General features: G+C 40.1%; 2 protein-coding genes across 3 annotated transcripts in view; one reads left to right on the top strand and one right to left on the bottom strand.

Moving 5' to 3' along the window:
• Positions 1-369: 369 nt before the first annotated feature.
• On the bottom strand, positions 370-1,329 carry LOC108283700 (olfactory receptor 7G3). Its single transcript, XM_017500213.1, has one exon. The coding sequence runs from the start codon at positions 1,306-1,308 to the stop codon at positions 370-372; it is 939 nt and encodes a 312-aa protein (XP_017355702.1). The 5' UTR covers positions 1,309-1,329.
• An 11,138-nt stretch (positions 1,330-12,467) lies between these two features.
• Positions 12,468-17,838, top strand: part of ZNF317 (zinc finger protein 317) — a 22,874-nt gene continuing 17,503 nt past the window's right edge. For both annotated transcript variants that reach the window (XM_017500065.1, XM_017500067.1), the window contains exon 1: positions 12,468-12,676. The gene's annotated coding sequence lies outside the window, so the exon portion shown is untranslated. The remainder of the gene's footprint in view (positions 12,677-17,838) is intronic.

The raw sequence follows: 17,838 nt of genomic DNA, 5'->3' as shown, positions 1-17,838 counted from the left end.
TGTAGAAATTTTTCTGTGTTTAGCTAGACAGAGAGGTGTGCTATTTGTGTGTTTGTATTAGCTTCTAACATTCAAGAAAATCTTTGCCAAAGCACTAACTGAACACTAAGGAACACAGATTTCAGTGATCACATACAATAAGAAATACAGTCTTTGCTAAAATATATTTTGGGAAAGTCATTAAACAAAACATTATTACCATGTTTAGGAATTTAACAAGAGCTAAACTCCATCTCAAAACAAACAAACAAAAAACATGAAAACAAACAAACAAAAAAAAACAAAGACATTGGTCAGGCTTTCTAGACTTCTCATTACTTCTTTCTCCCTGACATATTCCAGTAGTGTTGGCCCAAAGCAGCAGAGACATCAATGGAAAGACGGTATCCTAGGTACCAGTTTCCTCAAAGCCTTCAACATGTCTTTGTTTCTCAGGCTGTAGATGAAGGGATTCAGCATGGGGGTGACCGCGGTATACATCACTGATGCTATTGCACCCTTCCTGGAGGAGTGGGTCTCTGCAGAACTAAGATACACCCCAAACCCTGTTCCATAGAACAAGGAAACGATGATCAGGTGTGACCCGCAGATGGAGAAAGCTTTATACTTTCCACTGGCTGATGGAATTTTCATGACAGAGGAGACAATTTGTGTGTAAGAGAAAATTATCCCAGAGAGAGGAATGACCCCTAGCAGACTGGTCACTAAATACACCAGGATGTTATTGATGAGGATATCGGAACAGGCAAGCCTGAGAATATGAGCCAGTTCACAGAAAAAGTGGGGGATTTCCAGGTCTGTGCAGAAGGTCAGCCGTAGTGCCATCGAGGTGTGCAGAAGAGCGTCCAGAAGACTAATGATAAAGGACAGCAGAAGCAGCAGCCCACAGAGCTTGGGGTTCATGATGACCTTGTACCTCAGTGGATGACAGATGGCCACAAATCGATCATAAGCCATCATGACCAGAATTCCGTTTTCCAATCCAGCAAAAAACAAGACAAAGCAGATTTGGGTGAGGCAGCCAGTGTAACTGATGGATTGAGTCTGTGCCTGGATATTCACCAGCATCTTGGGCATCGTGGTGGAGGTGAAACCGATGTCGACCGAGGACAGGAAGGAGAGGAAGAAGTACATGGGGGTGTGGAGGCGGGAGTCAGAGCTGACGGCCAGGATGATGAGCAGGTTCCCCAGCACCGTGACCAGGTACATGGACAGGAACAGCTCAAAGAGGATGGGCTGCAGCTCTGGATCACCTGTCAATCCCAAGAGAAGGAATTCTGGAGTGTCTGAGAAGTTTCCTGCTTTCATGTTGTTGATCAGTCTGATAGAAAAGATGGGAGTGCTAAGAAAACAAAACTTAAGAGTAAACTCTTAAATCTTGTCTGTATCATCAAAACTAAAACGGTTAGAAACTAAAGACCTCTTTTCCTGCCTCTTTCTTTCTCCTTCTTTCTTTCCTTTTTTTCCTCCTTCTCTCTTTTTTTTCTTTCTTTCCCTTCCTTCCTTTCTCTTTCTGTCTTTCTCTCCCTACCTCCTTTCCCCCTCCTTTTTCTTTCCTTCCTTCTTTCCTTCTTTCTCTTTCTTCTTTTTTCTTCCTTTTTTCTCTTTCTTCCTTCCTTTTTCTTCTTTCTTTCCCTTCCTTCCTTTCTCTTTCTTTCTCTCTCTCCCTCCCTTCTTTCCTCCCTCTCTCCCTCCTCTCTCCTTCCTCCTGTCTTTTTTCTTTTTTTCTTTCTCTTTCTTCTTCCTTCCTTCTCTCTCTTTCTTTCCCTTCTTTCTTTTTTCCTTCCTTCTCTTTCTTTCCTTCTTTGTTTCTTTCTTTTCATCTTTCTCTTTCTCCTTCCTTCCTTCCTCCCTCCCTTCTTTCTCTTTCTTTCCTTTCTTTCTTTCTTTCTTTCTTTCTTTCTTTCTTTCTTTCTTTCTTCTTTGCAGGGTCTCTGCAGGGGCATAATCATAGTTCACTGTAGCCTCATCCTCCTGGGCTCAAGTGATCCTCCTGTCTCAGCCTCCCAAAGTGCCAGGATTACAGGCTTTAGCCACCATGCCCACCCTTCCTATTATTTCTGGCACAGCCCTGGTGCAGGCAAACCCTGAGCCTTGGCACTGATTCCTGGAGGTGTCCCGTGTGATTCAGCACCAAGCCTTTCCTAGTCTCTCTGGCTTATCCAGATTCTTGAGAATTGATCCTGGAGTCCCCAAAACAGGAAGTAAAAAATTGATGCATGCTGGCAATGTCAAAACATCTGCCTGCTGTTCTCGTAAACCCATAAGTTAGGGAAATTCTGTAATGACTCAAGAGTTGGGCAAACCTAATACAGAATCACAACATGTGAACAGTTGAATGGTACAGTGAGCCCATCTCAGCCCTTCGCTTCACAAATTGAGGCCCTGGCCAGACACAGAGGCTCACACCTATAGTCCCAGCACTTTGGGAGGCTGAAGTAGAAGGGTCACTCAAGGCCAGGAGTTTGAGACTAGCCTCAACAAAATAGCAAAACCCCCATCTCTACTTAAAATTTTTAAAAATTAAATTAAATTAAAAAATAGCCAGGCACAGTGGTATATGTCTGTAGTCCCAGCTACTTGAGAGGCTGAGGCGGGGGGATCACTTGAACCCAGGAGTTGGAGGCTGCATGAGCTTTGATAGGGCCACTGCGCTCCAGTCTGGGCAACGGAGCAAGACTCTGCCTCTTAAAATAAACACACAAACAAAAACAAAATCCAGGTCCCCAACCAAGAGTTGGCTTTCACTGGAGAAAGACAAGTGATTATAAAAGCTTCAACCATTGGTACATAAAATTTGGACTCAGGGCCTGGTGTGGTGACTCATGCCTCTAATCCCAGCACTTTAGGAGGCCGAGGAGGGTGGATCACAAGATCAGGTGTTTGAGACCAGCCTGGCCAACATAGTGAAACCTCGTCTCTACTAAAAAAATACAAAAATTAGCCGACCATAGTGGCGGGTGCCTGTAATCCCAGCCACTTGGGAGGCTGAGGCAATGGAATTGCTTGAACCCGGGAGGTGGAGGTTGCAGTGAGCTGAGATTTTACCACTGCACTCCAGGGTAGGTGACAGAGTGAAACTCCGTCTCAAAAAGCAAAGAAAGAAAGAAAACAAAACTTGGGCTCAGAGAGCTGTCAGTTCAGTCATGAATGCCTCAATTGTGACATGGATCTGTGATATCGGAAGGTCCCTGAACCTCTCTAGCAGACTCAAGTTTCTCACTTCTCTATCGAGAACTGCTATAAAAATGTACGAGGGTGTTGCAGGGATGAAAAATGAATAGATGCTAGGATAGATGTGTCCTAGCACAGCGCTCAGGGGTCCTGTAATGACTTTATTATTATTATTATTATTATTATTATTATTATTGAGACAGAGCCTTGCTCTGCCGCCCAGGCTGGAGTGCAGTGCTGTGATCTCGGCTCACTGCAACCTCCACCTCCTGGATTCAAGCAAATCTCTGCCTCAGCCTCCCCAGTAGCTGGAATTACAGGTGTGTGCCACCATGCCCAGCTAATTTTTGTAGTTTTAGTAGACACGGGGTTTCACCATATTTGCCAGGCTGGTCTTGAATGGCTGACCTCAGGTGATTCACCCGCCTTGTCCTCCCAAAGTGCTGGCATTACAGATGTGAGCCACTGTGCTTGACCAGATTCCTTTTGAAGGGACTAATTTATACTTAGGTGGGGAAAACATCCCTTAGATTTGGAAGATGGAACGAGAGCTAAAAATAATGAAATCTGGTTGCAAATTATATGAATACAAAGGAAGTAAATATATCAAGAAAAAGGTCACAGATTAGTTTGGAATCTCACTTATAACAATTCCACTGAAATGTCTCTTACCTTATGGTTGTCATCCAGATAGCATGGGAAGAAAGAAAAAAAAAAAAAAACTTGTTCAATTTCTCACAGCATGTATTGGGGGCACTTCAGATTACCTTGAAGACCTCAGTGAGGAATTCTCCATTTTTTTCTTGGAAAATTAAAAGAAGAAATGGAGCATCTGTCCCCAACAAGGGCAGATGAACCAAGTAAGGCAACATGTTCTTGGGCAAGAGGGATCATCTCTGGAAGACGACTCAGGTTTGATGTTTCCTGACTGAGCGGGGCTGTTGAGTGGTGTGGTCACAGGTAGATTATTTGCAGTCTCTGTGGCCCCTAGGAGCTTAATTTTCAAAGCTGCTCATTAGCCAAATGTGTACAGTACTCTCATTTCTTCCCCTAAGGCAGCTCAAATCTTTAATGAATGAGCACAGATCAGATGTGAACACGAAGGGGGAATTCCCTGATGGCTGACTTCCTGATCCCAAGAGACAAGCCATGTGTCACCCACTTCCTACCACATTTCCTCTTACCCTGAGGGTATCTCATTCTTGGACCCTAGAATCTGACCTCAGGGGAGCTGGTGAAATCCTCCTTAGAGAGAATCCTACCTTTCTCTGAGTCAGAGATTGCTTTTTTAATTTTTTATTTTTTCAGATCGAGTCTTGCTCTGCACCCAGGCTGGAGTACAGTGGTGCAATCTCAGCTCACTGCAAACTCCACCTCCCAGGTTCAAGCAATTCTCCTGCCTCAGCCTCCCGAATAGCTGGAATTACAGGCACCCGCCACTGCGCCTGTCTGATTTTTGTATTTTTAGTAGAGACGGGGTTTCACCATGTTGGCCAGGCTGGTCTCAAATTCCTGACCTTAAGTCATCCATCAGCCTCAGCCTCCCAAAGTGCTGGGATTACAGGTGTGAGCCACCGTGCTGGCCCAGAGATTGCTATTGAAGGACTAGCAAACCAAAGTAGTCTAAGGCTCCACAGAGACACTCGGGGATGCAGAGAGTGTACCATGAGATCATGTCCAGAAAGTTAAGCTAAGAAATGTTTCTCTTAAAATCCCTGCATGAATAAGGCTGGAGAAATTATGGATACGAGATAGCAAAGAAACCAGATAATTTTCTGGTTACTTGCACAGGTTTTCAGGGGTTGCCTGAAAAATAGGCATAAAAACCAACCTTCTTAAAGAGATCACTAAAAAAGCCTGACCTGGCTGGGCAAGGTGGCTCTTGCCTGTTATCACAGCATTTGGGGAGGCCAAGGCAAGCAGATCATTTGAGGTCAGGAGTTCAAGACCAGCCTGGCCAACATGGCAAATCCTTGTCTCTACTAAAAGTACAAAAAAAAAAAAAATTAGCTGGGCATGGTGGTGCATGCCTGTAATATCAGCTACTTGGGAGGCTGAGGCATAAGAATTCCTTGAACCTGGGAGGTAAAGGTTGCAGTGAGCTGAGATCACACCACTGCACTCCAGCTTGGGCAACAGAGGAAGACTCTGTTTTTGTTTGTTTGTTTTTTAAAAAGTCCTCACCGTAAAGGAAAGGTAGACAAGTTGACTGCATTTAACATTGGGAACTTCTGAGGGGTATATAGGAAGTCTGTGTGCTATTTATGTAACTTTTTTTTAAGTCTAAAATTAGTTTAAAATAAAAAGTTAAAAAAATTAAAAATCAAAATTATGGTACTACTACATACTCATCATAATGGCCAAAATGAAAAAGATATGCAATATAAAATATTGGCAAGATAATAGGAGAGTAAACTGATATAATGCCTTGGGAAAACTGTTTGGTAGTATTGAATAAATGGGACCACAGGTATTTCCTATGACCTAGAAACTCCATCCTAAATATACATCCCCACCAAAAAAAGTTTACAAGTATACCAACAAACAAACAAACAAACAACATGTACAAGAATATTCATGGGCTGGGTGCAGTGGCCCACACCTGTAATCCTAGCACTTTGGGACACCAAGGTGGGAGGATGGCCTGAGGCCAGGAGTTCAAGACTGGCCTGGGAAACATAGCTAGATCCTGTTTCTACTCTTTTTTTTTTTTTTTTTTTTTTTTTTTTTTTTTTTTTTTTTTTTTTTTTTTTTTTTTGAGACACAGTTTTGCTCTTGTTGGTCAGGTTGGAGTGCAATGGCGTAATCTCAGCTCACTGCAACCTCTGCCTCCTGGGTTCAAGAGATTCTCTTGCCTCAACCTCCCAAGTAGCTGGAATTGCAGGCATGCACCACCATGCCACCTGGCTAATTTTGTATTTTTAGTGGAGATGGGGTTTCTGCATGTTGGTCAGGCTAGTCTCAAACTCCCAACCTCAGGTGATCCTCCCACCTCAGCCTCCCAAAGTGCTGGGATTACAGGTGTGAGACACTGTGCCCAGTCAACCCTGTTTCTATTTTTAAAAAATAAATAAAAAACAAAAGCAAATGTTCACAGAAGCACAATTTGTGCAATACATTCATCAACAAATGCCCTCAACCGTTGATTGAACAAACTGGACATATTTATACACTAGAAAAATATGCAGCAATAAAAATAACTCCTGACCACTGGGTGCGGTGGCTTACACCTGTAATCCTAACAGCTTGGGAGGCCAAAGCAGGCAGATTCCTTGAGTTCACAAGTTTGAGGCCAGCCTGAGCAACATAGTGAGACCCTTGTCTTTACAAAAAATTAGACTGGCATGATGGGGCATGCCTGTGGTCCTAGCTACTTGGGAGGCCGAGATGGGAGGATCAATGGAGCTCAGGATGTGGAGATCACAGTGAGCTGAGATTGTGCCACTGCACTCCAGCCTGGACAACAAAGTGAGACTCTATCTCAAAGAAAAAAAAAAGAATAAGCTGGTAATGAAACAATATGGATGCATCTCAAAGAATATTAAATAGAAGAAGCCAGACAAATTATTATACATAGTAAGTACAGGAGTAATATAGCTCTGTAAATATACTTTAAAAAACCATTTAATTTGCATCTCTGAGAGCTTTCCCAAAGTCAAGGTATTGATAACAGTTCTCTCCAGTATGAATTCGCTTATTCTGAGTAATGCTAGATTTCATATTCAAGGCTTCAACAATTTTATTATATTCAATGGGTTTTCCTTCATAAATGTGTCCTTGTTGATTAAAATATGAGTAGTGGGCAGGGCAGGGTGGCTCATGCCTGTAATCCCAACACTTTGGGAGGCCAAGGCGGGCAGATCACTTGAGCCCATGAGTTCAAGACCAGCCTGGCCAACATGGTGAAACCCACCTGTCTCTACTAAAAATACAAAAATTAGCTGGGTGTGGTGGCACGCTCCTGTAATCCTAGCTACTGGGGAGGCTGAGGCACGAGAATCATGTGAACCCAGGAGGCACGGAGGTTGCAGTGAGCTGAGATCGCACCACTTGCCTGGGCGACACAGCAAGACCCTGCCTCTAAAACAAAACAAAACAAAAAACTTAACAGGAAAGCAGAGAACGTTTGCTCTGAGTTTCCTCACATAGCTTCAGCTTTCCCTATCTTTTGCTTTTCACTTATCATTTCCTACTTACCAAGGATCTAGCCTGGGTGACAGAGCAAGACTCTGTTTCAAAAATAAATAAATAAATAAATAAATAAATAAAATTAAATATGAGTAATGACCACAGAACGAGTCATATTCATTGTATCAATTCTTGCCTTTGGTTCTTCTTGCCATTCATTGTATATATAGTATCAATAGTATCATTGTATTCATACTCATTGTATCAGTTGGGATTCCCCACCCATATAAATCCTGATAACTCTAAAAGCACTTTATTAGGGTTAAAATGTATTTAACATTTTCCTAATTAATATCTAGTTTCTCATTTCTTTATCAGCTTTAAGAAAGCTGATAAAGAAATTAGGTAGAGGCAGAGAGGTTAGAGTAAACGGAGATTGTCCCACTGCACTCCAGCCTGGGTAACAGAGTAAAATTCATTTAAAAAAAAATCTTTAAGATCCTTCGTAAGTAGGAAATGATAGGTGAAAAGCAAAAGATAGGAGAAGCTGAAGCTATGTGAGGAAACTCAGAGCAAATGTTCTCTGCTTTCCCGTTAAGTTTTTTGTTTTGTTTTGCTTTAGAGACAGGGTCTTGCTGTGTCGCCCAGGCAAGAGTGCAGTGGTGTAATCATAGCTCACTGCAGCCTTGAATTCCAGGACTCAAGAAATCCTCCTGCCTCAGCCGCCCAAGTAACTGGGACTACAGACATGCACCACCACATTCCACTATTTTTGTGTATGTGCAAAAATGGGGGCTCACTATGTTGCCCAGACTGGTCTCAAACTCTAGATCCTTCCATCTCAGACTCTTAAGTAGCTGGAATAGCCACCATTTAGCCACCATGCCCAGCCTAAAATCAAGACATATGAGCAAGAGAGTTCACAAGTTTTCTGCTTCTCTGTTGCACTGAAGGTAATTCTATCGTGACACATCCAGTATCTTCTTCTGAACTCGAGGTGTTTTTGATCTTGAGTCATGATTTTGCATGGCGTGTATAACCTCAAAGCAATATGGTGAATGTTTTTTACCTTCTCTATCTCTAATGTATATCCACATTAGCAAACTGCATTGCTCACGGTTTATCAAAACTCCCATCCTGCCCTGACACATCTCTGGCATCTCATCTGAAATGGAACCAATACATAGACCTAATGCATTGAAATCGTTGGCACCTGACTCCCAATCTTTAGACTCCCAGCTTTTCCATGATTCAGGATACTTTTATTTATTTTATTTTTGAGACAGAGTTTTGCTCTGTCACCCAGGCTGGTGTGCAGTGGTGCAATCTCGGCTCACTGCAACTTCTACCTCCCGGGTTCAAGTGATTCTCCTGCCTCAGCCTCCCTGAGTAGCTGGGATTACAGGCGTGCACCACCACATCCGGCTAATTTTTGTATTTTTAGTAGAGACGGGGTTTCACCATGTTAGCCAGGCTGGTCTCGAACTCCTGATCTCAAGTGATTCGGCCACCTCCAAAAGTGCTGGGATTACAGGCATGAGCCACTGCGCCGGCCCCAACTTCTTAGCCCTTTCGGCTTTACAGCATCTCCTCTCCTCATTCGTAGAGACCCCCAAGCCCTCTATTCTTCAACTATGTTGTTGCTGATAACCTCATTTCTTTAGGTGACTGACATACCATGGTCCATCCCTCCAATCACGTATTTTCCAAAACCTCAAATCCACTTGCTCTAGAAAATTCTAACATCTTTCTCTCTTGCCTACATAATTCTGCCCCCATGTGGTGATACGGGAATCACTAAAAATTTGAGGTCACCTACTCTAAATGGGCCTTCAACACTACAGGAAATTTCCAATGGGCAAAGATCTTTTCAGTTTCTCCAGGATTTTAAATTCACACCGTCTCCACTTCCCTCTTTCTTTCTTTATTTACTGAGACGGAGTTTCGCTCTTGTTACGCAGGCTGGAGTGCAATGGTGCAATCTCGGCTCACTGCAACCTCCGCCTCCCGTGTCCAAGCAATTCTCCTGCCTCAGCTTCTCTAGTAGCTGGGATTACAGGCACCCGCCCCCAAGCATGGCTAATTTTTGTATTTTTAGTAGAGACGAGGTTTCACCATCTTTTTCAGGCTGGTCTCAAACTCCTGACCTCAGGTGATCCACCTACCTCAGCCTCTCAGAGCACTGGGATTACAGGCATGAGCCACCGCGCCTGGCTTCAACTTCCCCACTTAATAACAAATGATTTTACAACTTACTGCAGAGAGTAATAGTAACAGCAATTAGAAAGATTTCTCTATTTTTTCTCTTATCTTAGGTTCGAGAGATTTCTCACTTTCTTGGCACTAGTACAAAACGGTCCAACAACAACGTTACGGTTTCTTTCTTCTTTCACTCTGCAACCATGAGATATCTGCCTTCTTATCTAAAGCCAGTATCTCTTACTTTTCTATGCCAGGATTTCTCATCCTTGGCGCGACCGACATTCAGGGTCTGACATTTCTTTGTTAGAGGGAGTAGGGCATTCTATATTCTAACCACTAGATGGCACTACCCGGGTAGTGGTAAAAACAAAAGTGTCTCCAGACATTGCCAGATACCCCCAGGTGGCACAATTGCGCCTGTTAAGAATCAAAACGGCCGAGGCGGGTGGATCACTTAAGGTCAGGAGCTTGAGATTAGCCTGACCAACATGGTGATATCCTGCCTCTACTAAAATTACAAAACTAGCCAGGTGTAGTGGCTAATTACAGGCCCCGTGTCTGTAATTCCAGCTACTTGCGAGGCCGAGACAGGAGAATTGTTTGAACCTGGGAGTTAAAACAATTCTTGGAGGGAGGCGGAGGTTGCTGTGAGCCGGTATCGCACCATTGCACTCCACCCTGTCCCCAACATTCATCTCCTAACTTTTTGATAATAGCTCTATTTAAGGATACGAGGTGATATCTCATAGTAGTTTTAATTTGCATTTCCCTGATGATTAGTGATGTAGAGCACGTTTTCCTATACCTGTTGGCGTTTTTTATGCTCTCTTTGGAGAAACGTCTGTTCAGACCCTTTACCCATTTTAAAATCAGGTTATTTGTTTTTCTGCTATTGAAAGAATTCTTTATAAATTTTGCATATTAACCCCTTTTCAGATATGTGGTTTGCAAATATTTTTTTCCCAGTCCATGGGTTGCCGATTCATTCTTTTGATTGTTTCCTTTGCTATGAAGAAGCTTTTTAGTTTGATGTTGTCCCATTTATTCACTAATTTTTGCTTTTGTAATCTAATCTTTTGGTGTAATATATATTAAAAAAATCTTTGCTAAGACCAAAATTGAGGAACTTTCCCCCGGTGTTATCTTCTAGGAATTTTATGGGTTCAGGTCTTACATTTAGGTCTTTTATCCATTTTGAGTTGATATTTGTGCATGGAGTAAGATAAGAGTGAAATTTCATTCTTTTGTATGTGGAAATTTAGTTTTCCCAGCAGCATTTATGGAAGAGGCTTTTTCCCATTTTGTCCTCTTGTGATGTCAATATTAACATCATATACTGTTTAGTATTATATCGTATTAAATATTAAATATGATTAACATATTTATATTATTATATGTTGCATATATAATAGATATTCCCATTATATGTAATATATATAGTGTAACATATTATATGTAATATATGTATGTCATAAACTATATAATATACATATTGTGTACTATTACATATGTATTATTACATATGTTTATATGTTATATATTATGGAGTATACATTATATATTATGAAATATATTATGTAATATGAAATACAGATTATATATATTATGTAAGCATATTTTATAACCATCTATATTCCATACATATATTTTCCTACATAAAATATATTTCCTACATACATATATTTTATTTTCCTACATAAAATATATGTATAGAATATATATGGATATACAATTTGAGGTTTTGGAAAATATATTATTGAGGGAATGGACCGTGGCATATATACCTGCCCTGGATAATTCTAACCATCTGTTTCTCCTGCCTACATAATTCTGCCCCAACTGGTTACATGGAAAGCGCTGGTTTCCTAAAGTAATGGGATTGCAGGTGGGAGCCACTGTGCCCAGCCTGATTCCGGAATTTTGTATATGCAGACTCCTCCTGTTAAAATAATGTATATAATATGTAATATATATTCCATAACATATATAACATACATATATTTTGTACTATATGATATTACATATTATATATCATGTTGGCATATATTATATAATGTACATTATCAATACATAGTTATAATATAATATGATATAATATATATTCCATTGTATAGAACATAACATGTAATATATAATGGAATATTATTCAGCCTTGAAATAGAAGGAGATCCTGGCATTTACCACGATATGGGTGGACCTGGAGGACATTATACTAAGTGAAATAAGCCAAACACAAAAAGAAAAATATTGCATGATGTCACTTACATGAGAAATTTTTTTTAATCGAAAGAGAGCTCAAATGCACAGAAATAAAGAATGAGACCACCGTTATCACAGGCATGAGGGTTGGGGAAGGAAATGGGGAGATGTGGGTCAAAAAATACAAAATAGCAGATATGTATATGAACACCACACAGGTGATAGTAATGTTACGCCCTTCCTAAGGTGTCATTCAGAGGCACGTGGTCTCCATCTGACTCTTGATCACCTGGTCCAGATGTTGTCCAATTTCTTCGCTGCACAGTTTCTATGAACTTTTTCTCCATTCCAACATATGAGCAGTTTATAGAGAGACATTTAAGGCAATACAAATATTCTGCTTGTCATGCAAATGTCCCCTAGTTATGTCAAGTGGATGACAATTCTTGCCTGGTTCAATCTTTACCACTATGATGGCTACAAAATGCTGTGGGTTGTGGCTGAAAATTTGAGTTTTGAGTGTACAGATAGTACTTAAAGAGATGAGATTCGCTGCTAACTCAAAGTAAATGATTATAAAACGAGTAGAACGCTGAGGACGGAGTCCTGGGACACTCGAACAAGCAGAAATTGAAGAAATACGCTGGACTGTCAGATTTCACATGGTCACGGCCGCCATGCCAATCCAAGCTTCAAAACTACACTTCCCAGCATCCTCTTCGTCCCTGCCTTCGTATTAGACGCAGCCAATGAAGTCCCGCGAGATTTGGAAGGCGGCCTTGAAGCGGAAGCCATTACTCTCTGGAGTCGATTGCCCCGAGACACATGGGCCAAGGAGAGGTCCGCGGCGAATTCTTTCGACCTGTTGGGGACCTCTCGCTTCCCCACGCCAGACGGGACCTCCCGTATGAACTTCTCTTCGCTTCGGCAGCAGCTTCCGTCACCTCCGCTACCCGATCCTACTCCCAGCCGTGTAAGCCCTGCTTTCCTTAACCCTGTTCCCCCTCAGTTCCTAGGGTCACGGGAGGCCTATTTGGCGGAGAAGACTAAGGGGGCACAAGGGTCGGGGACTAAGGAGCCAGGCAGCCAGACGAGGGGTGCATTTTAGATCTCGCGATCAACGATATGAAACGCTGGGGACGGGAAGGATGAAATTGGACCACTGCAGTTAGTGATGAGAGAGGCATTGGTCACCTGATCCTGAAAAGCCCTGAGTCTCTGTAGGTGCGGGCGGAAAAGCTGGGCTAAAGTGAGTTCAAGAGTTTGGCAGCAGTTCAGGAGATTGGAGGTCGTCAGGATTTGGACATAGCGAGGAGTAACCACCTTTCTGCGCTGTAGCCAGTTTTATCTTATGTGAATGTCAGCACACTGGTGTTCTTTTTAGCATTTACCTTGAGTACCTTTTGTACTTTTAAGTCCTTCTGGTTGCACTTTTTTATTTATTTTAATTTTAGTGGACTCTTGTAAATAGCCTATACATAGATTACTACTCAGTTCAACATTTTGTTAATTAACTTGAGAGTTAGTCCAGTCGTACTTGAATTTTACCGTGTTATTTTGTGCTATGTCTTTTACTGTGAAAATATATTAACACTGGAAAATAGGACATACATGCAAAACAAAAGTATGATTACACACACACAAACATACACGCAGTTAAAAGTACAACCGTGAAGTGAATCTACAAACCAAGCCAAGAAAGAGACTATTAAATCTCAGGAAGCTGTGTGGCTTTTCTAAACTGCATCCTCCTCTCCCACCAATATTTGCTCGGGATTTGACTGCTTATACATCTTTTCCAGAAAATAAATTTCCTGATTTTGGTAATTACTAGTGAATGAACTCAGGCTCTGCAGTATTTTTGGAAACAATCTTTTTCCATATGGATGCAAGCACACCTTTGTAATTTAGAGATTTCTAAATATCTTGTAGATGAAGTACTTACACCTAGCCATTCTTTTTCAGGAATGTCCAGGCTTAAATTCTATAGTTAGTTCACCAAGTTCCACATAGTGGCTTTAGTTTTCAAGCTGTGGTGAATCTATATTTCAACTTTGAGAATATTGCCGTTTTTATGCCGTTGAGTTGCAGTTAATTGATTTACATCATTTATTTACATCTTCTTTGATGCCTTTCAATAAAGCTTTGTTTGTTTTTGTTGTTGTTGTTGTTTGAGACAGTCTCACTCTTGTAGCCAAGACTGGAGTGCAGTGACAATCTTGGCTCACTGCAGCCTCCGTCTCCTGGGTTCAGGCTATTCTCCTGCCTCAGCCTCATGGGTAACTGGGATTACAGGTGCCCACCACCACGCCCAGCTAATTTTTGCATTTTTGGTAGAGACAGGTTTCAACATGTTCACCAGGCTGGTCTTGATCTCCTGACCTCAGGTGATCCACCTGCCTCGCCCTCCCAAAGTGCTGGGATTACAGGGGTGAGGCACTATGTCTGGCTCAATAAAGTTTTATAAGTACCTTCAAAAAGGATTTAAGTTGTTTTTGTTATATTTGGTCTTAGGAGCTTTGTTTTTTGGTGCTCAGAAAAGTCTAACTTTTATGTAGTTTTTTCGAAGTTCTTCGTAGACAAGAAAATGTACACAATTTAAAAGGAAATGTAAATATTTTATACAGAAGATAAATTGTTTATTTTCTTTCTTTGCTGGACTGGCTGGGGACTTCCATTGTCGTTGACTGGAGTTTGGATGGCACATTCTAGGCAGACCTGTTTTTTTTCCTGATCTTAAAGGGAATTGTCATTTGTGTTTGCCAAAGACTTTTCTAAGATAGTTTTTATTAGGCCAAGAAAGCTTCCCTCTTTTCCTGTTTGAGTTTTTTCTTGTGAATTGCTGCGGGCTTTTAACAAGTGATTTTTTTTTTCTCACCCTCTACTTTTGTATTTGTTTATTGATACATTTCAAGTACTTTAAATGATGGCACTTGGTACTGCTGTGTAATGAATGAATGAGTGAATAATACAATTTTGTTTTTTATCCTTTAGTGTGGCAAATTAAACCAATTGATTTTATGTTGTTACATTAAATTTATATTGGTAGCTAATTTGGGAAGGACATGTTACAATTTGTTATTTTTGGCTTCAGTTTGCTAATATTTTGTTTGGTGTTTTTGGATCTATGCTTGAGTGAAATTTTCCTTTTCTATTTCAGATTTATGCCAGCCTCATAAAATGGGATGAGAAGTGTTCTCTTTTCTAAACTCTGGAATGTTTTGCATAAGAATAGAATCATTTGTACCTTAGAACGGGAGTGGTACCTGCAAAAACCATTTGGGTCTGGAGTTTTCTTTGTGGAAAGTTTTAAAGCTATTGTTTCTGTTTTTTTAAGGGTTGTGGGGCATCCAGGTTTTTTGTGTTATGATGAGTAAAATTTCTTTAGGAATTTATTCCATCTGAGGTTTAAATTGTATAGTCAAAGTTGTTCATAATATATTCATATTTTTAATGCTTGCTACATTTGTAATGTTATCCACTTTTTTATTTGTAATAATTATATGTTGCTTTTTACAAAAATAAATTCCATCCGAATGTTGTCAGTTTCCTTCTTAAAGAACTTCTGGCTTGATTGAACCATTTTATGATATATATATGTTTTCTATTTTATAACTTTCTGATTGCTATCATTTTCTTCATTTTTGGGATGTTTCTTTCCAGTTTCTTATGTTGAATGCCTGTCACATCCCAAAGAATTGCAGTATCATACTTCATTGTATTTTAATTCTAAATATCAAACATCATGGCTTCTTTGGCATGCAGATTTAGAATTTTTTTTTCTAATTTTCATTTCTGAGACATTTCTCCTTGTTATCTTTTGGCCATTGTTTGCTAACTGCATTGCTCTGTGGTCAAGCATTTTCTGAGATAAACATGGCCTCGCATGGTTGGAATTTATAGTTAGGAAATGCTATTTCATCATGTTCAGTCTGCATGTAGTTATTGAATTGCCTGCTTGAACTGTATTTGTGAGAGCTCTGGTGGTGGCTTCATCCATTTCTCCTCAGCGTTCTGTCCCTTTATTTTTTATTTTTATGTTTTCATTTTTTTGAGGCTATGTTTTATACACACACACCTCTTTCTTGGTTTATAACTTCATTATGTAATACTTCGTTTTTCTCTATGAGCCTTTTTGCCTTAATCTATTCTGATACTAACCAGCTTTCTTTTTTTTCACTTGCCTTATATATTATTTTAGTTCCATTCTTACTGCATTCTTATATTTTAGATGTCTCTTGTACATAGCATGTAATTGGATTAATCTATTCTGTGAATATTAGTATTTTAGTTAAAGCATTTATTCCATTACTATCTTCTGTATTAATATATTTGAATGTTACATTTGTCTTTTATTGTTTCTTTTCTCTGGCTTCTTTTGCATATTTTTGTCAGTCCCTTTTTTTGTTTTCTGTACATTTTGAATTTATTTACTCTATTATTCCAGTGGTGGTTCTAAACAATTCTTACCCATGCTTGCTCATTAAATCTAGATTTGGATATATGTTACTCTCCTGATTTACATGGTTTTCTTATATGCATTTTTTTTTTATTGATACATCATAGTTGCACATATTTAGTTCTTTTTTAAACCTCAAGAAATTATTATTGTTATTACATACCGTCATTTCTTATTTCCTTATACTCACACATTTGCCACTTTGAGCACTTGATTCTTACACTCTTTGCTTTGGTTCTTTGATTACTTCTTTCTCCCTGAAATATGTCTTTTATGATGTCTTTTTTCTGTGGGTTGCAAGCCCAAAGATACTGTTTTTCCCTCTTTCTCAGTGGACATTTTTGGTAGTTAGAGGATTTTATATTTTATTTCAAAACTATGAAGATGTTCCATTTTCTTCTGGCTTCCACTGTTGCTAATGAGGAATCAGCTGTCAGTCTAATGTTTGTTTCTTTCCTTTTTTTTTTTTGAGACAGAGTCTCCCTCTTGTTGCCCAGGCTGGAGTGCAGTGACATTATTGTCTTACTGCAATCTCTGCCTCTCCTGGGTTCCAGCAATTCTCCTGCTTCAGCCTCCCAAGTGGCTGGGATTACAGGCACACACCACCACACCCAGCTAATTTTTGTATTTTTAGTAGAGAGGTTTCACCATGTTGGCCAAGTAGTGGTTCTTGGGGGGTAGAACCAGCAGCATTGGTATCACCTGGAAACTTGTTAAAAATACATACTCTTTGACCCCACACCTCAGATCTTCTGAATTAGAAACCTGGGGATGGGGCCTAGAAATGTGTTTTTAGTTTTGTTTTGTTTTGTTTTGAGATAGGGTCTCACTGTGTTGCCCAGGCTAGTCTCAAACTCAAGTGTGCAAGTGGTCCACCTGCCTTGGCCTCCCAAGGCCAAATCACAGCATGCTGGGATTACAGGTGTGAGCCACCATCCCCAGGCTTGGTTTGTTTCTTACAGTGTGTTTTAACAAGACCTCCAGGTGACTCTCATGTAACTTCAAGTTTGAGAACTATTGCTTAAAAGATAACCTGTCTTTTTTTCCTCTGGCTGCTGTTAAGATATTCTTTTTACCATTGGTAATTCTCTGGTTCATTGTACCTAAGATTTCTTTTTATCTGTTTATATTTTCCTTCCAAAATGAAAAATCTACAGCCACTATATTTTTCAGTAATTGCCTGGGCTCCTTCTCTGTCTCTCATCGGTAACTCCAGTTAGAAATGGTTCATTTCCTTATCTTCTGTCCCTACGTGATTCTTAGCTGTATTTCTGTGTTCCTCAACTCTTTTCTGTGCTTCCCTTGCATTTGTTACTACAACTAGCTTTTAAACTTCAGCCTGCATAAAACTTTCATGTAGATTTTGTTAAAGTACTGATTCAGCAGCCCACCCCAAAGAGAGTTACTTAATTTGAGATAATGATCTGAGTGTCAGAATTACATGAAGTGCTCCAGGGGACGTTTATGCAGCAGACGAGATTTAAGAAACAAATTTTTAGTAACTTAAGCATATCCTAAGAGTGACAGAAAAAAAAAAAAAGAAAATTTTTTTTTTCACTATGTATAATCTAAAAGCTATTTACTTAGGGCTTTTGTTGTTGGTTTCCATTTTGCTTTTATTTTAGGAATTGTAATTGTCCTTTAGAAATCATAAATTTTTTTTTTTTTTTTTTTTT

This window comes from Cebus imitator, unplaced genomic scaffold, assembly GCF_001604975.1.
Source record: "Cebus imitator isolate Cc_AM_T3 unplaced genomic scaffold, Cebus_imitator-1.0 Scaffold263, whole genome shotgun sequence".
In the NCBI taxonomy this organism is placed as follows: Eukaryota; Metazoa; Chordata; class Mammalia; order Primates; family Cebidae; genus Cebus; species Cebus imitator.
The sequence above is the reverse complement of the archived record's forward strand: the minus strand, read 5'-3'. Positions and strand labels throughout refer to the sequence as shown.

Bases quoted from the DNA above. Each gene is read 5' to 3' on its own strand.
- LOC108283700 (XM_017500213.1), bottom strand. From the start codon at position 1,308: ATGAAAGCAGGAAACTTCTCAGACACTCCAGAATTCCTTCTCTTGGGA.